The sequence below is a fragment of the Mixophyes fleayi genome, chromosome 10 (genome assembly GCF_038048845.1).
Source record: "Mixophyes fleayi isolate aMixFle1 chromosome 10, aMixFle1.hap1, whole genome shotgun sequence".
Classification (NCBI taxonomy): Eukaryota; Metazoa; Chordata; class Amphibia; order Anura; family Limnodynastidae; genus Mixophyes; species Mixophyes fleayi.
The window spans coordinates 10,856,658-10,880,579 of NC_134411.1; the positions used below are offsets into that span (position 1 = coordinate 10,856,658).

At 38.6% G+C, this 23,922-nt stretch overlaps 1 protein-coding gene across 4 annotated transcripts in view; it reads left to right on the forward strand.

The window, feature by feature from the left end:
• The window catches only part of MUC2 (mucin 2, oligomeric mucus/gel-forming), a 115,809-nt gene that overhangs the window by 88,534 nt on the left and 3,353 nt on the right, over positions 1 to 23,922 (forward strand). For all 4 annotated transcript variants that reach the window (XM_075187859.1, XM_075187857.1, XM_075187858.1 and 1 more), the window contains 16 exons: positions 3,144 to 3,341; positions 4,590 to 5,446; positions 6,737 to 6,911; positions 8,101 to 8,348; positions 9,177 to 9,360; positions 12,371 to 12,569; positions 12,690 to 12,865; positions 12,998 to 13,067; positions 15,445 to 15,557; positions 16,104 to 16,135; positions 18,083 to 18,260; positions 18,973 to 19,077; positions 20,904 to 20,944; positions 21,767 to 21,880; positions 22,032 to 22,127; positions 23,446 to 23,574. In XM_075187859.1, the coding sequence (XP_075043960.1) occupies positions 3,144 to 3,341; positions 4,590 to 5,446; positions 6,737 to 6,911; positions 8,101 to 8,348; positions 9,177 to 9,360; positions 12,371 to 12,569; positions 12,690 to 12,865; positions 12,998 to 13,067; positions 15,445 to 15,557; positions 16,104 to 16,135; positions 18,083 to 18,260; positions 18,973 to 19,077; positions 20,904 to 20,944; positions 21,767 to 21,880; positions 22,032 to 22,127; positions 23,446 to 23,574 (2,915 nt within the window). The remainder of the gene's footprint in view (positions 1 to 3,143; positions 3,342 to 4,589; positions 5,447 to 6,736; positions 6,912 to 8,100; positions 8,349 to 9,176; positions 9,361 to 12,370; positions 12,570 to 12,689; positions 12,866 to 12,997; positions 13,068 to 15,444; positions 15,558 to 16,103; positions 16,136 to 18,082; positions 18,261 to 18,972; positions 19,078 to 20,903; positions 20,945 to 21,766; positions 21,881 to 22,031; positions 22,128 to 23,445; positions 23,575 to 23,922) is intronic.

Consider the following 23,922-nt stretch of genomic DNA (forward strand, 5'->3'; position numbering starts at 1 on the left):
AAGAAATAGAAATTACACCTATAATTTCTGAAACCATACTTACTGAAACAAGAATAAAAAGCACAATTCCTTCCATCATATTAAAACTTACTTCAACAGGTGATATAACTTTTCAGTTTTACAGCGGCCCTTACGACATTTTCTTAGTAAACTGTGGCAATAGGAGGTTTTCTATTGCTGTGAAAAGCTGAGATAGAAAACCAGCCCTAAGCCTCTTGATAGTACATTGGCCCCTGTATGCAAAGAAGAAAAAGGTATAGTGACAATCAAATTAACATAGATTACCCAAGTGGACCTGGAGATTACTCTGCAATCCTCATGTAGATGTCCCCCTGTTCCAAGCAGTGTAGTCTTTCAGATGGAGGCTCACCTCGTTCTTAGTAAGAATGAATAACAGAATATATCTCTTCCCACCAGGGGGTAAATGTATGAATCTCCGGATTCTTCATCTCCGGCCTGTTTAGCCTCTTCAGCGCTTAAATTTGAAGCGGCGCTGCATTGTAAAGGGAAGTTTCCCTTTACAATGCAGCGCCGCTTTAAATTTAATCGCAGAAGAGGCTGAACACGCGGGTGTTGAAGAACCCGCAGATTGATACATTTAACCCCAGGTGTTATTCTGGTAGCAGTAATCTGATTTCACAAAACTAAATCTGCTACTATATTTTTGCAGAATGGGAGGAAACAGGAGTACCTGGAAGAAACCCATGTAAACATGGACAGAACATACATGTTCCAAACAGATAGTGCTGAAAATAATTGGATAGTTTGATAGTGATGAATATTATCATAAACATGTGTTATTTTGTCTCTTATTCTATATATTGAAAAACTTATTGTAGTTTTAAATTAAATTTAAAAAACATACTGTATAGATAGATACCTTTCAAGTAGAGAAGCTCACTGACTCCCGTGTTTTGGTTTTGGATCTGGATTACCGTCGTGTTTTGGTTTTGGTTTTGCCAAACGGCCCTTGCGTGTTTTGGTTTTGGTTTTGTTTGGTTTAGTTTTGCAATTTTGTTTAAAAATCAATGTTTTTGGGCATAAAATAACCAAATTTAGTGCTCCACTTGTTTCTTGGATAAGTAATGTAATTGTAAAGCTAATAAATTATCAAAAAAAAGTTTAATTCCTGGTAGGCCGTCATTAATTCTACACACAAACCAGATTGTCTTCCTCTCCATCTATGCATATTGGCAATGCAGCCATCGTCTTTGGGTGTATATTACACACTACATTTATAATTAAATATGTAAAGAAATGGACAAAGGCAGTTTAGTTTCTATCTCTCTCGACCCCCCCTCCACTTGTAGAAAATAGCAAAAAATTCAGCCGTTATAGACTGTACAATATTAATTGAAATGGACAAAGGCAGTTTGGTTTCTGTCTCTCTAGGCCCCCCTCCACTTGTAGAAAATATCAAAAAATTCAGCCGTTATAGACTGTACAATATTTATTGAAATGGACAAAGCCAGTTTGGGGTCAGTCTTTGTATGACACCCTACCCTTAATGAGAATTTGCTATTTTGTATAGAAATCAATGTTTTTGGGCATAAAGTAACCAAATTTAGTGCTCCACCTGTTTCTTGGATAAGTAATGTAATTGTAAAGCTAATAAATTATCCAAAAAACAGTAACCTTCTACGGCGATCACTGACTAAGTTCCCGGCTGTGCTAAACACTCGTTCAGAGTACACACTGGAGGGTGGGCAGCTTAGGTATGGCAAAGCAAGTTTGAACAAGCGTTTCCAAATGGCCTGCTTTTCTTCCCAGTAAGGAAAGGGACTGTCTGACATTTCCATATCAATTACCTCTTGAAAATAATCCTCCACCATCCTTTGCATGTTAATACTCGTATTGGATGGAGTTATGGCCAAGGTCACACATTTTTTTGAAAAATCTTTCAAACCAGCCCAGATGATAAACTGTTCTGGTCTGCCCCCTGCATCTTCCCTGCTTCTTTTTGCAAAATTTAATTTTTTACGAGCAGCAGCTGCTTAAGAAACTGAAGAAGGACACATCGTCAACCCAAGGCCCAGTTTAGCGGCCAACTTGCTGAGCAATAGCTCCTTGCAAAAGTTCACATCTCGCTCATTTTCAAGCAGAGACTCAATGTAGGTCTTAAACCTTGGATCAAGCACAGTGGCTAACACGTACTGATCCGAGTTCAAGATCTTAATAACTCGAGGATCATTGTGAAGCGAATTAAATACTTGATCTACAAGGCCAACATACTTTGCGGAATTGCTTGCTTTCATCTCCTCCTTCAGTTTCTCAAGCTGCTTTTCCAATAGTCTAATTAAATGCTTTGGGGTCTCCCATATTCCCCAGTGGGAAACAATAATTTGTATGGCTGTCAAAAGTGATATTTGTCAGCAGAATTTCTAAAATTTGTTTGCACTACAAATGGCGATGGATTGCTGTGGAGGCTGGTATTTATGCTTTTCAAATCTCGCGAGAACCGAGCCCAGAAATACGAATACGTCACAATGACGTTTTGCCTCGATTAAGATTCCGAATGGGCGAGAGAGTACCGAGCCTGCTCGGCTCGGTACTCAGATAGGCGGAATTCGGATGGATTCGAAACTCGGGGAACCGAGCCCGCTCATCTCTACTTTCAAGGTGCTTACATAAACAGTCAATTATTTAGGAAATTCCAAAAATTCTGGATTTGGTTTGTGATTTGACTGAATATTTAGAGCTTTGTTTTCAGTCAGTCAAATGTGAATCCCGATGACCCTGCTATTTTAGTGTTCAGGTCACAAAGTTATGATTTCCGTGAGCTAAAATACCAGATTTGCGACCCTTCTTCTTAGGAACTTCCTTCTTAATTTTAATTTGCTAATCAGGAATCACATTTGATTTGATTTTCCGCAGAATATTTTGGAAAAAAACATTTGACATTTAGGTGAATCCTAAAATAGGAATTTACTGCATTCCTAAAATTGACAGCATCCTTTTATAACACATTAATAATGGGTAATTGTTTCAAAAAGTAGATTGTCTAGATGCACTAACCATACCATAACATATTTGTTTTTACTATTGGAAAACTGCTTGTTCCGTCCTTATTTAAGCTGACATTTTAGAATATAAAACTGTATTTGCCAGAGTTTTCCTTTTTATCTTGTCATTGCTTCTAATAGGGTCTCCAACATCTGTGTCTACTGCTGGTACGATAAAGACTACACCAAAGATATCATCTACTATTCCAACAACAAGCGAGACACTGCCAACTACTAGTTCTGTAACCACAACTCCTTTAACAACCACCACAGCTGAGACAACCATCTCATCTTCTACAATGTGTGTTTGTGTGTTCGATGGCACACCATATCCACCAGGTAATACAGTCAATATTCAGAACAGCATTCCTGTTGATTTATTATATATAGTCAAACTAAGTCACTTGTGATCTGAAAAGCTCAGTAATTCAATAACAGCTGCTAAGTCACAGGATTGAACCTATTCAGACAAGTCAAAATGACACACTTCAATGATGGTGAAAATTTTTTAGAAGTAACAGGAGCATTTTACATTTAATATTATAAGTCTTAAATGGGTCATGTTTTCAGGTCTATAATTGATAAAAAAAACATGGCTAAGAAACCTGTAGTTGCAGTGTTTGCCTAAATACACTATTTATTCTTGAAATTTTCAGTGATTCAAGGCTTGTCTATTCTTAAATTTTATTTCTGTGCGTTCTGATTGGAACACATATAGATGGAAATGCAGTGAACATTAAACACAACAGTGGTGTATTTCACCCATCAACACAATACTCAATAAGTATGTATTGTTCGATAACATGATGCCAATTAACACACAACAGCACAGAAAAAACATGTTGCAAGAGTGTGAGGTTGTATTTGATGGATTTGACTGAGCAAGGCCAAAACTGTTTTCATACCGGTGGTAATCATCTTAACGGTGGCGAGAACCCCGACAGGCTTCACACCTACGGCAAAATTCCAATTTCAGGAAATTACGAATCCAATATAAAGAGACTTACCTGAAAACCGAAGATCCAGCTTTCCGAAGATAACGCATGCAGACAGCCAGTCATTCCGATGAGGCAGCTGTCCGGCACTTCACTTTCACGTCAGTGCAGGCTAAGGGTTTAAACACTTACCCTGCGCTTTAAATTAACATTAATGTACGGCGTCCTGTCGTGAAAGTGAAGTGCCGGACAGCTGCCTTATCGGAATGACTGGCTATCTGCATGCGTTGTCTTCGGAAAGCTGGATCTTCGGTCTTCAGGTAAGTCTCTTTATATTGGACTCGTAATTTCCTGAAATTGGAATTTTGGTGTAGATCTGAAGCGTGTATGGGTTCTCGTCCCTGTTAACACATACCCAACCCTTTCATACCAGGATTTCTAACTTAATTCCTGCATGCCATTGGGAGTGTTTGGAATGGGTGAATTTTAGGACATGGGTATACAATTGAAGGTGTTTAAGATTTATGCTCAGTGAACAATTAAGCATTGCATTACATGACATAATTGTTACACACATGTCATGTATTAGTCAAGTATGATTTATAAAGACTTAAAGACTATTTTTTTCTATTAATGTTTTTTTTGTCCTCAGGTGAAATAATCAGTGGTGTTGCAAATAAAACTTGGTGCTACAAAGTAATTTGCAGCATGGAATGCCAAATAGAGGTGCAGGAATTGCCCTGTCTTACACCTTCTACCACACCATTCCCAGGAAGCACTCCAACACCATTATTAACAACAACACCAGGGGCCAGTACAACTCCAGAACCCACAACAACTACAGGAAGCACTCCAACACCAGAGATTACAACAACATCAAGGACCACTACAACGCCAGAAGTCACAACAACACCAGGAAGCACTCCTACACCAGAAATCACAACAACACCAGGGGCCACTACAACGTCAGAAGTCACAACAACACCAGGAAGCACTCCTACACCAGAAGTAACAACAACACCAGGGACCACTACTACTCCAGGAAGCACTCCTACACCAGAAATCACAACAACACCAGGGGCCACTACAACGTCAGAAGTCACAACAACACCAGGAAGCACTCCTACACCAGAAGTAACAACAACACCAGGGACCACTACTACTCCAGGAAGCACTCCTACACCAGAAATCACAACAACACCAGGGGCCACTACAACGTCAGAAGTCACAACAACACCAGGAAGCACTCTTACACCAGAAGTAACAACAACACCAGGGACCACTACTACTCCAGGAAGCACTCCAACACCAGAATTCACAACAATATCAGAGCCCACTACAACTCCAAAATTCACAACACCAGGAAGCACTCCTACTCCAGAATCCACAACAACTATAAGAAGCACTCCACCCACAACACATACTACAACTTCAAAGCCCACAACCACATCATCCACAGTGCCTACTACAGTTAAGAAGCCTGGTTGTCCATTTGAGCCTCATCGTGAGGTAAGTAAACTTTTCCTTACATTTATCCTGAATACTAATAGAAGGAAAGTGAATGGATAAAGAAAATACAATTTTGATTACTCAGTTTCTGATCATTTTATTTGTTATGCATATTTACAACTTTGTGAACCTTATATAGTATAGTCTTAATTAAGTTTTCTGATCAGTTTACTTAAAACACCATCTTAACAGCCTGATTTTACAATGGTGATAGCTGTAAGAATGTCTGGCATGATGTCTTTTAATTGGGGCATATAAAACACTCATTCAATGAACAGCATTTAGGCCTGAAGCATGGCATTATTATGGAGATTAAACAAAAATATATACATGTCAACTACTATTATAAATGACAGACAATAAACAGTATATAACGTAATGGAAATACTGTAAATTTATCATCACAGCTAATAATACTTTGTATAATGCATTACACAATGGTTTCCTTTGCATCTTTAAAAATAAACTACTAATATTCATACATTTTCTGACATTTCATTTGTTTTTAAAAAAACATTCACATACTTTCATCTGCTTGGCTGATAATTCCAGCACTAGAGGAGTATAGACACGGCCCAATACATAGCTCCCAGCCTGCATGAAAGCAGTTTGATATTGGTACAGAATTCTGTCTCCATGTGACTTTCCTGCCTCCCTGAAACTCTGTCATGTGGTCCATATAACAGAAGAATATAGTGGAACCTAACACTTTAATGTGCTGTCATAAACCTCACATTATAGTGTATTAGGGAGGTAGGAAAGTTGCATAAGAATGTAGATCTGCAGAACTTTCATACAGTTTCCATGCAGGATGGGATCCGAAAGCTGAGCAGTTGTGCATTGTTTACATATTGTAGCAGTTGCTAGCCAGGTATATAATATAATAATAATAATAATAATAATAATAATAATAATAATAAAAAATAGGTCCTTTTAAGGTGTTGGGGGTTCATACAAAGTTGAGTGGGGATAATTTCTTACTTTTCTGGAGACCCCACTTAGCATGTATACTATAGAGTTCACATTTTAATAGCATATATTTATTTAGTATTAATCGTTTAGACTTTAAGTTAATCCCTAATATTGGACAGATAAGCACTATTTGGTGGTGTAAAACACATACACAGGTCCTGCCTGTGACAACCTTTATTTTTCAGCTAATCAATATTATATTAACACTAATTCTAGTATAGCAGAATGTATTATCTTGAGAATACTTGTCTGACTGATGTTTCACATACCTTGTATAATCTGGACCTTTTGTTTCCAATCACTCCTGTGGTTCTCCAGCATAATGAAACCTGGGTTCTTTGTAACTGTACCATGGCCAGATGTCTGGAAAACAACACAGTAGAGATCATTGAACTGAAGTGTGAGCCTCCACCTATGATCACATGCGCCAATGGGCAGCAACCAATAGTTGTACCGGATGATGACCTTTGCTGCTGGCACTGGGAATGTGATTGTGAGTATTTCTGGATCATATGACACCATCTGTCTCTCTGCTATTGCTACATGGATGTCCCATTGCTACTTAAAACTCACCACCTCCACTTAAATCTCCCTACCTGCCGACAACACCACAATATCCTTAGTATTCCCACATCTCTGCCTTGATGTTATCCTTTACTCTGCCCTCTGCTTTATTCCTTAAAGTCAGTTTGTTACACAGTCCTGTCACCTACACCATAGAAATATTTCTTATCTTCTCATCCGAGATGCAACCAAAACCCTTATCCATTCTTTAATCATCTCCAAATATTACTGCGCATCTTCCTAGTTGTAATGCCCTTCACCCATCTGCCCCATTTAAAAACCTCCTAAATAGTACAATGAGAATGAACTGTCTAATGCCGCTCAACATCCTCTGCAATTTCCTCTTTATTTCTCAAAAAGACCACCCGTACATTCAGCTCAAACCTTATCATGAAACACACACCCATGTGCTACAACCCACCAGTGGGATTGCCTACCAGGCTTCACCATATTTTACCCAGCCTTCAAATCTTTAAATGCTCTCTGAAAACCCACTTCTTTAATAAAGTCTACACTACTCCAACCTATATTAGTCACACTGATACACTCTCCAGGGGCAGAACAATGAATCACTGGTCCCCATTGCAAAGTTTAAGACGAAGCCCGGCAATGCCACTGTAAATTCCCTATTTCCAGAGCAGAGCAGTAATCACGGGGGATTATATGGTACAGAGGATCTCCCAGGGGGCCTTTGAGGAGGGGGGCTGACCTTGCTGGACACCCCTCACTTCCAGGCTCCATAGCATCCACACCCCCTACACCCACAGTAGTTCTGCCACTGACACCCTCTCTACTGTTCCAATCTCCAGTCTAAGTCATACTTGCTTCTCTTCACTCCAGTCTCTGCCCATTTCCCTCTAGGTTTTAAACTCTCATGAGAAAGGCGTTCAGTACCCTGTGTTTTCACAACTGCACTTATTTTGTGTATTTTGTATGTCCCTGTTTTATATATGCAATATACCATTTGCCCGGCACTTTGTAGCCCTCTAGCACATTACAAATAAATAATAATAATAATAATTAATTACTGTACGTTACCGGGCTGCACATAATCCATGTAACATGGGAAAATATATTACTTTTGACAACCAATTACAAATGTCAATTTTGATATCCAGGTTTGTGCTCAGGCTGGGGCGATCCTCACTATGTCACGTTTGATGGGACCTATTATAGCTATCAAGGCAACTGCACCTACACTCTAGTGGAGGAGATTGAAAAGAAGATTGATAACTTTGGAGTATACATTGATAACTATGATTGTGGAGCGGAAGACCTGGTCTCCTGTCCTCGTAACATCATTGTCCGACATGAATCTCAGATAATCCGCATAGAAGCAAAAAGCTTGACATCCCTCAGTTTACAGGTAAGATGGAACTTTAATATTTGCAAAAGTTTGACAGCCAACAACCCTATGTAGGTCCCATTAAGTGGAAGCTGCAGATAATACAATTTACAGATGTTATACTCTTTGGGATCTCCTGATAGAATCAAGTTAAAACTGACGGCTTTCATTATAGAATCAAGGTATCTACAATAAGCAATCTTTCTAATACCATTTAAATAATTTTCAAATGTACTAGTAAACAGCACAAAACAATCACCAATGAATGGATTGATTCTAACTACACAGAAAAGTAATAGGTAGCTGTTTTAGGTTCAAAATTATACCAGCACACTCTGCATTTGTAATAAAGTTATTTTTGTTATCTAATTAATTTTTTGTGTTCCGGACTATGAGAGTTTAAAAAGTTTAACCAAGATAAGCTGGAAATTTTAGATACAAATATCACTGCAGACTTAAAATAAACTGCTGCTTTAAACCAGCACAACACAAGTTTGTGACAATCACCAAAACCCAATACTGCATTTGTGCCTGTATACTCATTGTGTCATTAATCGTTGCATTAGATATAGCTATTGTGCATTTAATATTGCACTACCATTTAAATTATAGCACCTGTAGCTGCTTACACTCTATACGTCTTTTACCTCTCTTCTATATTTGTAACATATAATTCCTTTAAATATAAGTTTGTACCAGATCAAAAAACTTTGCTAAACATACATAACAAGTGCATGATTTAATGCATGTTCAAATACCGGTTTATGTAGCTACTATTGACAACTATCGTAATCCCATATACTATTTGTTTTGTATGTTATGTTGTTTACTTTGTCTCACATACTGTAGGTTATTGTAAATGAAGAAATTGTAGAAACCCCATATAAAAAATATGGAGTGAAGGTTTACAAATCTGGCATCAATTATGTGGTGGAGATACCAGAGCTGAAGGCTAATATTACATACAATGGCTTGGCTTTCTCTATTAAGTTGCCATATCGGCTTTTTGGACATAACACGCAAGGACAGTGCGGTGAGTTTTCGGCTATGAGTTAATTTTTGCAATTTCTTGGCCAACAGTCTTTATTAAATTATATTTTCCAAATTACTGTTACTTAACTGTTTGTGTTAATCTGATCCCTTAACTTTCATATTGGCATCAATCTACTAAGGAAAGTGAGGGGACAAATGGACTGTCACTTATGTGTATGGACTGTTGGTTTCAAGTTTTTAATTGTTTTGTTTTTCCAGATTGATTATGTATTCCTCTAGAGTCACATGCACTTTCTTTGAAAATACCTCTGTTATTTCATAGACTTCTCCACAAAGTAAAGCAGTCCTCCAAGTTTACCCAGTCAACACCATATTTTGATACTTAAGTATTCCATCTTTGGCATGTCCCTAGTCCAACCAAATTTTATGCATACTCGTAAAAACCAACATCTTCCTGTCAACATCTACAAAAGCGCCCAAGGAGGTGCAGTGATGTTACAAACATGTGAAATTTGTTTTTGAACTGCTTTTCCCCATTTTAAATTACCCCCATTCTGTTGCTTGGGATGTTGCGATTTAGACATAAAATTTTACTTACTTAACCAGAGGGATTTTTTTTATTTGTAACACTTTCATGTTCTCTCTGCATCATAATTGCCAATGTTTAAATTCTGCTGCAAGTACATGGGGAGTGGATCAGGATATTTTGGCCCCACCCCCTAAGGCAAAATGCCAAGATTATCATTGCTCTGCAGGGGCGGGGCCAAAATGTGGGCAGGATCCAGGAGAGAGGCCTGCTTTCCTGGAGGTCTGGCAGAACCACCTGATATTCAGGACTCTTTTAGGCACTCCGACAGAATAGGCAGGTATGATCTGCATTGGATACACCTGTCATATTTCAGGATAATAATAACAAAATACAAAATCCCATTGCTAGCTGGTAAAAACACATGACTGAAAGAACAGACGTAAGCTAGGAAGAAAAAGAAATGTTTCTAAAAGTCCCATGAGAGTATACATATATCAAAATTAAAGTGATATCAAGATGAAATGCACTTATTTAAGTAAAGAATTGTAACGTAATGAGAAACGGAAGTGTATTATTAACTGAAAACTAAACTATTGGGATCTGGATGAAAAATATAAATGAAAAACAGAATTGCTATGTTCTTGGGAGAAAGATTAATACCTTTTTTTTAGAGGTTCTCCACTTTAATTAAATATTACAATAATGTTACTACTTGATTACTACTACTACCTTACTGTTTTAAATTATTAAAAAATATACAATTCTGTTTCACAAACTTATGGACATACGTTACAGTGCGTTGTACAGCGATATAAACATAAGCTACTCCCACAACATATCCCCCACCACTAATAAAACCCAATACATTGCTTGACTTTTAGGGGTTCTCCAGACGCTGCAACTTGACTCCCCTTTATGCTTGTTCTCTCTATAGAGAGCATATAGAGAGTACAACTTGGCCCAAATAACTTTATTGAATGGTTTTCAGTATTATAAATTGACACAAACCGTGCAGGGGTAATTAGGGCTCACATAACAATATTTGGGTAGAAAAAGTACAAGGAATGTGGAATGGCACCAATTTTCATAGGTTAGGTCATCTTTTGGCCTGTATGAAGTCCATCTCTTACAGAAGTAATTATCTGGGACATGAACCTTTTTCTGGATTTCAGTTATGAGATTATCTGCAAAATATATAAATAGCTTCCCATAATCTAGCCACATTGTGAAGGTATCCACCGCTGCTCCACTTCCCCAACTAAGGACTAATATTGGCCATATAGAAGCATATCTTATCCCCCTTTGCCCAAGCACTGGCAGAAACAATTTCTAATTTTGCTACACGTATAGGTTCCCATATTGCACAGATCCAGTGATGGAACTTGTTAGCATGGTGGCAGATGAATGAACACACTGGCTAGTAGAGGTTCTCCAAAACAATTCTATATATCTCAATTGGATCATTTCCAGGCAAACCAATCATTGTGTGCTCGCATATCAGAAAGTAGCAAATGTGTCGATATTGGTTCTTGTTGCCATATTACGGCTCCACACCTGTTAAAGACTTAGTGGTCTATGCATCAAGCATTTTTGACACTTAATACAGTAGTTTCTGCATCTTTTAAGTGTAGTTGCTATGCATTAACTGCCTAACGAAATCTCCTCCATTTAGGCAAATACCTTTCTACATTGCAGTCCCCATAGAATACTATGGGGACTGCAATGTTCTGCAATGCCGCATTGCATGAAGCTTTGATAAGCTTCGCATTGCACTGACAGATAACGCCATTCCCAGGCAAACCAATCATTGTGTGACCACATATCAGAAAGTAGCAAATTTGCCGATATTGGTGCTTGTGGCCACATTACGGCTCCACACCTGTTAAAGACTTAGGGGTCTATGCATCAAGCATTTTTGACACTTAAAAGATGCGTGTAGTTGCCATGCATTAACTGCCTAACGGAGGAGATTTCACAGAAATCTCCTCCGCTTAGTCAAATACCGTTCTACATCGCAGTCCCCATAGAATACTATGGGGTCTGCGATGTTCTGCAATGCATGGAGCTTTGATAAGCTTCTCATTGCACTGACAGATAACGCCATCTCAGGATGGGGTTATCTGTCATTTCCTATGGGATTCTGCTGAAGCCTCCTTTGGCTTCGCAGAACCCAGTACTGTGGAAGTGCTGTGCGCATGCGCACATCACTGCCTCCTGTTACTGGAAGCGCTAAGCTGCCGGTAAGCAGGAAAATACTTTGCTACAGAGGGGTCACTTTGCTGGGGCTCCCAGAGTAGCCCTGACATGGTGCATCTCAACGATACCTAAATATGTATCACTGCGATGTGCAACAATGCATATTTAGTTGTACCGCACTAAATTGAAGCATAGACCCCTTAACAACTTAGGGCCTTCCCTTAAAAATTCCCTGGTATCTTTGATATAAAACAGCAGTAGATACATGTACAATTCTTTGGATAAATGCTACTTTTCTAAATATAAATTCATCTATCTTACATAGGTACTTGCACCAACAACAAAACAGATGACTGCCTGACACGAAGTGGTAATATTATTTCAAACTGTGAAATTATGGCCGATACCTGGATAGTACCAGATCCAAGAAAACCTCAATGTGGCCAGCATAGACCCACTGTACCCCCCACTGTGCCTTCCGTTCCCTGCCAACCATCACCATTGTGCAGCCTCATCATGGGACCGTAAGCATTTATAATCCCGATTATTTTAGGACTGATAGCAAAGGAAATATTTATTTGTGCATATTTTGCTGGTAGACCAGAATAATTTATTTTTCTTATTATTTGTATTTCAATTTAAAGAACTTTCCAGGAGTGCCATAAGACTTTGGCCCCAAAAGATTTCTATGAGGCTTGCATTTATGACAGCTGCCATGTTTCCAACTCCAACATTGAATGCACCAGTTTACAGCACTATGCCCTTCTCTGCGCAGATCAGGGAGTATGCATTGAATGGAGAAAACAAGCCCCAGAATGTCGTAAGTTGCCTTATATGTTTCAGTTTTAGTTATCAGTTTTTGTGAATTTTTATACCAGTTTACCAAAATGTTGAGCAAACACGATAATCTGATACAATTGTTCTTCAAGACATGGATGTTCTTCTCTTCCAGCTCTTTCCTGCCCGTCACATAAAGTATACAATGCCTGTGGTCCAGCCTTGTCAAAAACATGTCTAACCACGTAAGTGTTGAAATGGGTTCCAGACATAGCAGAGTTTACAGTAGTTAACATGGCACCATAGCAAATTAACTTGAATATGTCTATGCAATTGTCTATGCAATTAACTTGAATACCCTAAACTAATCATCATCATCATCATCATCATCACCATTTATTTATATAGTGCCAATGATTCCGCAGCGCTGTACAGAGAACTCATTCACATCAGTCCCTGCCCCATTGGGGCTTACAGTCTAAATTCCCTAATATACACACAGAGAGAGAGAAAGAGACTAGGGTCAATTTTGATAGCAGCCAAGTAACCTACCAGTATGTTTTTGGAGTGTGGGAGGAAACCGGAGCACCCAGAGGAAACCCACTCAAACACGGGGAGAATGTACTAACTCCACACAGATAAGGCCATGGTCGGGAATTGAACTCATGACCCCAGTGCTGGGAGGCTAATGCTAAGCTAAGCTAATGAAGTTCAGTGTATTAAGGTAAAATACAGATGGCCTGATTCATGAAGGCACGCCAAATGATCGTATTGTTTGTTTCTTCTTTAAAAATGCATGTAAATCTGGCATAAATACGTCCGTATTCAGCAAGGAGCGGATGTAAAAATACGTTTGATGTTGAATACTGGTCTAGGTGCGATCTATTCTAACAGACAATACACTGCAGGATATGTCCAATATATATGTGGAATATAAAGTCCAAAAGAATGCACAGAGAAAAACCAAAACTATTAATGTCACCTGTTAATAATCTAAAATAAAATGTTTTGATTGTCGTTTTTTCCCCTATCACATACATTTATTAGGGTGTTCTGAATGTCTACTGTACAAAAAATGCCTTTTTACAGTTGCTCTTAATTGCAAACACATGTTCTAGCATGGATACATGATCATCATCACTAGTAATCGCCACTTACACCTGACCTGTAGCTGGAGCCAGTGATACGACAGAAAAACGCGTAGTTTTAAGATGCCCAAAGCTTGAATAGGACACTGCTGCGTGCGCTCAAGCTTGACACGCCCTTACTGTACATTGACTACATACACCCAGTTACTTTCCTCGTTTTGCCCATTAAATCATAGGCTGTAGTACGGGTCCTTTGTATTAATGGGCAGGCTGAGCTGGGGCAGGGGGGCATCTGCCCCCCAAGCTGGTCCCATAGTGTTCTACCTTGGGCTGGATCACTGGGCCACTTGTATTTTTTACCTTTAAAATGTTCCTAATAGGCTGCTGAGTCGGGTCTTGCCCCCCAGGCTAAAATTGGCCAGCCCTCCCCTGTTTGTATTCGATAATGAATTGGATGTCGCTGTGTTCACTGGCATGTAGTCCAGTTCTCGGCATGTGCAGAATTATTTTATGCAAAAGACAGCACATATCTGCATTTACGTTCCTTAATGAATCAGGCTCAGTGTATTTACTTATCTATGACATGACGTTCCTCTAATCAGGCAAGTCCCCAGAAGCCTTTAATGATCTGGTGTTGCTCTATGATGCCAAGGGCTTGGTTTTTTAAAACACTCAATGCCCTTCGACCATCATATTCCCATGAAGGACATAGACACCAGGGGCCTGATTCATTAAGGATCTTAACTTGAGGAACTTCTTATTTCAGTCTCCTGGACAAAACCATGTTACAATGCAAGGGGTGCAAATTAGCATTCTGTTTTGCATATAAGTTAAATACTGACTGTTTTTTCATGTAGCACACAAATACTTGATAGCTTATTTGTACACTGAAATTTAAAGTTGATATTTGTGTTCTACATGAAAAAGCAGTCAGCATTTAACTTATGTGCAAAACAGAATACTAATTTGCAACCCTTGCATTGTAACATGGTTTTGTCCAGGAGACTGAAATAAGAAGTTTGTCAAGTTAAGTTCCTTAATGAATCAGGCCCCAGAAGCGTCTATAAAGTAAGGCCGTGTGTGACCATTACAGGTACCAGGAAACCTCTCCAGACAAACGCTGCAACACTGTTAAGTATTACTGTTCATGTTAGACTAACATGGTGCACGTCACACAAAACGAAATGACAAAGCTCCATCCAGAGAGAAAATCAACTATATTTGTAAATGTGTTTATTTTCACTAAACTTTTACCAATCCCTTAAAATTTTTGCATTCTTGCACTAACATGACTAACAGCCATTCGAGTTATTCAGTCAATAATGTAAAATTTCATAAGTTGATTACAATGAACAAGTGCTGCATAGCACCGGTCATTTAAAATAAACTGACAGCTGAAATGTCTTTATATTATATCAGTAGCCATGTACTTACATATGTATGCAAAGAACTAGTGTGGTTAAGGTTGAATATTTTAGTCACCTTCCCATAAATGCACGAGGGATGTTAATTTTGATTGTTACCTGTCTTTCAGTCCGGAAGAAGATGAATTGATTAAAAGTGATACACGTTTGGTTGAAGGCTGCTTCTGCCCCCATGGTACTATGCCCTTCAGCTCAGGCACGGATGTTTGTGTGCAGACTTGTGGTAAGGACAAATTGCTATGCTATGAAAACAAACATATTTCCCAATTACAGTGAAATGAAAAGTACTTATTTTTAGACTCTGTCTGTCTCTTCAAATCTTTGTAAAATGGATAAATAGACACAAGTGAGAGGTATAGAGAAACACAGAGATGAACGCAACTGCTAGACAAAATAATTTCTGTAAGCTAACATGTATTCTAACAGTATGCTGGTTATTACATTTAACTAGTTTAACTTGATATTGTTACAGACATTTAAGCAGGTGATTTTTCATACACAGTTGACAATTTTCTTATGAATAATATCTGTAAAATACATAGGTGAAATTAATATATGTATAAACTCCTGTAAATAATATTTGTATAAACAGTGAGTTCTGATGTCATTGCTTTAGTGTTCATTATGATATATTATGTGCTATAATAAACAATACACCAGTTTGCTAAATAATATATTAGCTATTATTAGTCACCTCAAATTGATGTGACTTGTATAAAAGCACTGAGCCTGAGCCTTCTAATATGCTTCAATATTCTGTCTCTTTCAGGATGTGTTGGACCTGATAATATACCTCGAGAGGTAGGTGCTTTTTCTGAACCTTTTCCTATTCCATACCTGTAATCTTCGCTATCACACACTTGTTGATCTTTCCAAACTAATAATTTGTGGATTATATTTATATAATTAATTTAAAGATCACTGCTGGTTAAATTGTTTATAAAGTACAAACATTCTGGTGTCAAAAGTACTGTGCAGTTGACACAAGTTATGAAGTGTAAAAAAGTCGCAATGTTTTGTCCCTATAAGAGGAACTAGGTAAACTAGGAGATTGGGTGGATTGTTGGAAGGACGATAGTGAAGGATCTCGGTATACTGATGAAGGACATGCCTGGGGGATGGGAGCTTGCATTGTGCTCTCCATCCTTTCTCTGTGCGGACCCTTTGAATAGCTGGAGGGTTGCACATGCGGCCTTTTTCTCCCTGTCAATTTTTAAAATGAATGGGGCTATTGTCCGGACCCAAGAAAATAAATATTATTGGAGGGGTGAAAAATAATAGTTATAATGTAACTATTATATCTAGCTATATATCTTATCTTATATATCAATAAATAAAATATATATATATATATATATATATATATATATATATATATATATATATATGTATTTATTTAACAGAGCATATACCGGCCCCCACATATGTGCTCTGTAGAGCAGAAGCCTTTTCACTCTGGATATTTTTCTCCATTGAAGCTAACTATGTCAGCTATGTCATGGCAGTAAATGAATGTTACATCATGATGACACATTTTTATCAATTATAAATATACCCCTTTAAAGTAGATTGAATTATACTTTACGGGATTTTTTTTTGTTCTTCTGGATCAACATTGTTTTTGTCAAGAGTAAACTTGATTGACATATGTAACTATGTTCAGCTGTAATGGCGAAGACGCACAGGCCCCGATTTAAATGTCTGTCTCTCCTTCCCTTCTGTGGCCCACCTGCAGCACCATCATGTTGGAGGGCTCCATGGCACCAACCCCCATCACACCCAATCAGTTTATACAAGAAAGAAATGTAGTCTTCCAGTAGTTAATAAAGATCATGAATTTTTATGTTGGCAGGTTTTCTGCACAAATTAGCCCACTTCCCCATCCCCACAGAAATGCCAATCGATTTAAAATAATTGCAAAAATATAAAAATAAGAAATAAGATGATGAAATAAGGGGAAGCATGTCACCCCTGTGATCTTGTAGCTCTATCAAGCTTTGTCTGCTATGGCCATGTTCTCTAGTTTTAGAGTTCAATATATTATAATAGGTTAAAACTATGACTCCTTTGAGCTGTCCTATTGTCACTGGTAAATGGGGCAGTAATGGAGAATCATTGATGCATGCATACTTATTTCATAATACTTGGAGCAAGTTTGTGTATTCACATAACATCAATAATCCTTAGTTCTACAAGCCCTTTGCTGAACATTGTGTGAGCACAACGAACGTGCAGCAGAACACAGATGAATGTACAAAAGCCAAGGAGCATAAGCCCTTTCACATGTTTCTCATTTCACATCTAACACCACTTAGACGACCAAGGCACCACTGGTCCAGTAACACACAAACTTATGTCTTTGTGAGTGAGCAAAACTTATATCTGGGGGTAAATGTATGAATCTCCGGATTCTTCATCTCCGGCGTGTTCAGCCTCTTCAGCGCTTAAATTAAAAGCGGCGCTGCATTGTTAAGGGAAGTTTCCCTTTACAATGCAGCGCCGCTTTAAATTTAAGCGCTGAAGAGGATGAACACGCCGGAGATGAAGAATCCAGAGATTCATACATTTACCCCCTGATTGGCTCTCACAGGTCAAAGTACTGTTATTCCCTCCCCCCCCCCATGCTGTTAATAGGCCTTTCTGAGTTGTAAATTCCGATACACACAATTTAGCAAATATTTCAGTGTGATTTTTTTTTTTTTTTTTTTAAACCAGCAATAATTGTGGATATCATTTTTGTCCTTACAGTTTGGAGAAGAGTTCCAGTTTGACTGCCAGGACTGCATTTGCAGAGAGGGTGGCAGTGGAATAATTTGTGCAAAACATCCTTGCAGTGCATTGAAAAAAGTACACTGTCCACACGAAGGTTCCTATCCTGAGATCCAGAGCAGCCCCTCCGATAGCTGTTGCAACGAGACTGTGTGCAGTAAGTGCTGCTGATATTCTATTTTTTGGCAGATGTGTTGTTGTATTTCCCCTTTTAATATACAAAATAGTTATTTTAAATATAACCTTACAAATGCTATATTTTAATGATAGCTTTATGCCATTTGTAACTAGGGATTATTCTTACTTTTTAGGGTCAAAACTACATATTGTCAATACACAGATATTAATCAATCTATATTTATTAGGTATTCATCTTGTTCAGCCAAGGAGAAGTAAAATTTCTCCCATCGGCACTAGTGGTTTTCAAAAAAAATAAATAAACAAGATTTGGATATTTGCTTGGCTTTACCAAACAATAATTTTTGAAATAATCAGATATGAGATAACTCTAAAAAAAGTGAAATTTAACCGGCAAAACCAAGCAGCAAAAATATTTCAAATTATTTGTCTTGCTAACCAGTGGAATCATTAAGGGAAGAGTACAGTTATTAGGCCTGGCTTCAGACCTCTGTATAGATTACAGCAGCCACTGAACCTTGTGCTGTCATTGTGTCTCTGCTTGTGCACAAAATATACAAAACAGGTAGCGCCTTAGCTCTATTACTAATATTGTTGCTCTGATCTACATTTTGTTTAACTGGGTAATGCAGAATTGTAAACATGTATAAAAATGTTATTATTTTCTTGAAATGTGAATATTGTGGACCATATATCGTGTTACGTAACATTTTGATTGTTTCTCTATGCAGAGTGTAACACCAGCCTATGCTCAAACAATTCTCCCAAATGTGGACTTGGCTATGAAGCTGTTGGTAGCATTCCAGACGGGCACTGCTGTCCTGTGTATAAATGTGGTATGTGTTATTATCCATAGGTGCAAGTTCTTTTTTTCTATTAGCAACTGATTGTATTGATCCATGAACTTGTACATATAATCTGTCTATTAATAGTCCACTAAACTCTATAGATTCAAGGAACACTATTCTGTTGCAATTACTTACCCATAGAGCTTTATATACTGATATATTCTATAGTCTAGAACAAGGGTCGGCAACCTAAGATGGGAGGACAGAGGGAGACATGTACACAAGGGGGGGATAGAGAAAGGGACAGGCACCCATAATGTGGAGATAAAAACATACAGTTTGGGCACAGGGGGCAGAGGCACAAAAACACACAAACAGTTTGGGCACAGGGGGACAGAGGCACACAAACAGTTTGGGCACAGGGGGACAGAGGCAAAAAAACAGTTTGGGCACAGGGGGGCAGATGCACACAAACAGTTTGGGCACAGGGGGGCAGAGGCACACAAACAGTTTGAGCACAGGGGGCAGAGGCTCACAAATAGTTTGGACACAGGGGGCAGAGGCACACAAACAGTTTGGACACAGGGGGCAGAGGAACACAAATACACAGTTTGGACACAGGGCGGCAGAGGCACACAAACAGTTTGTGCACAGGGGGCAGAGACACACAAACAGTTTGGGCACAGGGGGACAGAGGCACACAAACAGTTTGTGCACAGGGGGCAGAGACACACAAACAGTTTGGGCACAGGGGGACAGAGGCACACAAACAGTTTGAGCACAGGGGGCAGAGGCTCACAAATAGTTTGGACACAGGGGGCAGAGGCACACAAACAGTTTGGACACAGGGGGCAGAGGCACACAAACAGTTTGGACACAGGGCGGCAGAGGAACACAAACAGTTTGGGCACAGGGGGGCAGAGACACACAAACAGTTTGGGCACAGGGGGACAGAGACACACAAACAGTTTGGGCACAGGGGGGTAGAGGCACTCAAACAGTTTGGGCAGAGTCACACGAGGACAGGGAAAAATTAAGACATGAAAAGGCTGGGATGAAATGCAGGTGGCAGAACTAACTTATTTGGAGAAGGCTGCCTCTTTCACTGTGCACCACCCGGAAGGCACTCACATTGCTTCTGTCAGGTCTGACCAATAGAGGAAGCTGAAGGTAGGAGCAGCAGTTGTAAGCTAGATGCTGCGATTCCTATGTAAATGAACACACGCGTGATCCAGCCCTAACAGAGTACTTGTTCCCCTGGGGAGACCAGTGGTGGAAGCACGGAGCTCTCCTTGATGTGGCCTGAAAGGCCGGCATGCCAGTGAAAACGGGGTTGCCGACCCCTCACTATTTAAAAAAACAGGGTTCGATCTTCTCAACCTGTTGTGATTCCCTGCTTTTTAAACATGTGCATTATTAAGGTACATTTGTTTTTAACTGATACTACAGTATATCCAATGTATTTGTACTCAAGGTTATTTGCCTTTGGACAATATGTCCTATTCGTTAGTATATCTGTAAATCTCAGTTGTGTATAGTTAATATTACTATAAAACAACATAGTTAACTAGCTGTAATTTCAATGCTATTTTCTGAGTGGGGACCAAAGGACTAGTTATATATGTAGTTGATGTTCTGTATTAGTCATTCTAATTTCAATTGATGATCAGGAGTAGTGTACTGAATACATTGTGATATGAACCAGCCAATAAATAGCCATGCATAATATTATTTTAATAAGTAACTGGAATCACGTTACTGATTTCAGTAATTGCCTTTTTTAAAAAAGGCAAAATCAGGCTAGAAATAGAAATCCTAATTAGTAGCAGGCAATGCACATATAAATATTTTATGTATATTGTGTTCTCTTGCAGTTTCAAAGAGAGTCTGTGTGCATGGAAATGCAGAATACATGGTAAGCTTTTAAATATAGTAAATTAAACATATAGCAATGTGGTTTGTTAATCAAAACTGCTAACTGACCTTCCTTGCCACCTCAGAACCTCATGGTAAGTTGAACCCAAATTGCGCATTTGGGGTACATAAGCTCTTTTACAACTAGTTTTGGAACTAGTGCTTTGTGTACATGCGCAGAAGTAAAAAAAAATGTATTATATGCCAAACATACAATTTCCATTCAACTTAAAATGACCCTCAGTGTTTCTAGAATATTTCCCTTGTGATATCATGGATGTTCCAATGTAGGTGTTCTCTTATTAATAAGCAGGGTACACTGTTACTCTGCTGCCGTACATCGTAGGGCACTTGACACATTACCACTCTGCAACTAACTACATTTATATATAAAAAAAATAAAGTTAACTCAATAAAGGCTCAGTTATGTAAAATGTCACTTTATTTGAACAATAAACACATATACCCACCCATCCTTGATTAAGCAATGTTAACAGTGTCCTAAAAAAAAATTAATGCAACCTCCTCATCAACAATATTTTTTTTGATCTGACATCGATGCACATCGTAAAAGATTAAGAAACAGATAAAAAAAATGGATCCACAACACTATAAATGCTATCACTAGCATAAATTCAGTGCTAAATGATTTCAGTTATGAGTCTTCCATATTCCGCTCCAACTGGTTGGAGCAGCCAAATAATCAAATAATTTAGAAATGATCCATAAGCTAAAAAGAAAAACTTCTTTTACTATTCTAGTTTTTTTCTGTATAATATTTCTCCATTGGCTATTTGAAGGTGATGATATTATCTTTTCACAGCCTGGATCTCCAGTGTACTCTGACAAATGCCAGAGCTGTGTATGCTCAGAAAATAGCACGTCTGGTTTGGAGATAAAATGTGTACATGTGCCATGCAATGTCAATTGCCCATTGGTAAGTAGAGTCTGGTACAATCTCTTCAAACTATCACATACCCGCTCTGTCCTCCTTAGGATTAGTGGTGATGTTTCTGGTGGGTGAAAAGACTGATTTGTTAAGGAGTAAGTTGAATGTAATTAAGCTTGAATAAACTTATTTATCACAGGGCTTCGAGCTGAAGGAGAGCCAACGGGACTGCTGTGGAATCTGTCAACAGACTCACTGTGTTCTAAATCAGAATGGTTTACAGCAACTCATGAAGGTATGCCCCAGCTTCAGTGCTTGCTTGGGAACAAATACATAGCGCATGTTAACAGGGGAAGTAAGATAAAGCACTCACCTTCTGAGACATATAGGGATATTAAACGTCACATGAGAGTTTTGGCACAGAACTCATAGGACACCCAAAATATCCTGATATTTCAGCTTAGGTGATTACTTTATTCATTATTATACATTATTATACATGAGTGTTCATTTTTGACCAAGAAAATAAACAGTTTAGCATTTTAAAAGTTGTGCAATTATCAGTGACTGTTTAAGGAGAGGTTGGGGTTGCTATAGAGTGTGGTTCTGTGGTGGTGATTATACCTTGTAGGATTAATGCTGGGTGTATTGTTGACAGCGTAAGCTCTGGCTTCACGACCCAAAGATGCAAAAGTGAGACATGTAGCAGAGAAGTAGTAGTACCACACTGTATAAACACCTGTGACTTATATTAGCTTGTTATTTTTTTACAGCACAAAAAAGATATAAAGTACTGATATCACTAGCGATCAAAAAGGAGGATTTATTTTATAGTTGTGTATACACAAGTATTCGCACGGCTCATGTATAATAATTGTAATTCAGTAGAATGAAGGATGAATCACAGCCTCAGTGTTCCCTCACTGTTATGATTGATTTAGGATATAAATCAGACTAAATCATGCAGTATTTTAGGAGACAAACTAAAAAGTTTAAATTAATAAAGGGAGTGGTACTAAAGTGGAAGTAGGTTGGGCATTTTTACTGTTTTTATCATGCATTTCTGAGAGTATCTGCCAACCCACACAGGTAGGCACAAATCTATTTTACTGGGGGGTGTTTCCAAAGACTCGGAAGTTGGTGTATACCAGAGGTGGAACTAGGGAGCTGTGAGCTCCGGTGCAGGGAAGCGGGGATGAGGGAACCGGGGACTACAGCTTGCTAATTCCTGGTGCAGCGGGCTCCATTCTCCCTATGGACCCAAGTGCATAGCACCTGCTGCCCCAATGATAGTTCCGCCCCTGGTATATACCTTGAAATGCGTTAGGCTGACAAGTGGGCACACATAAAGATGCCCTATTATCTATATAGTTGTACAGTTTCAGATGTATAGAAGAAACAAAGCTTTGCCCAGAAGTGTAAGACATTCTTTTTAATAAACATGATGTGAGCAGAAGATGATGCAGAAGATACATCAGCTGTTCTCAATTTCCTGTAAAAACAATTTAGGTGTACACCATAACAACATTTGAAATCAGTGTCAGAACCTGTTGTATGAGAAAATAAAATCCAACCTCCATAATTTAATCTTTGTCTGATCTCCTGTTTTACAGCCTGGAGAAATGATTCGCGCTGAAAATGATAACTGTACCGTGTACAGCTGCACTATGATCAGGAATCAGTTCATCACATCTATCTCACAAATCTCCTGTCCTTATTTTAACGAGAATGACTGTGAGCCCGTGAGTAGCACGAATGGAAATTTCTTCTCAGAATGGAAATATCACTTGTTTCTCCAAATCTGTCCACAGTGTGGATCAAATTGAAAAAAATCCAAAAAGTGAAGCTCACAAACAGAATTCGGTCATTAGTAAATTAAACTTTCATCAGTCTCCTTGGTGGCTCCTCACACTGAGTGGTGTCAAAAACAACCCAATTGGGTAACATGTTTGCTCCATATATGGCCAGCATAAGTATATGATTCCATCTTTAGCACACAGAACAGTTTTAGATTCACTCTGCAAATCTCCTTGACAAGGACATTTTTTTTAATTTACCCTGAGGGATAATATGTCAAATGTCAACTGTTT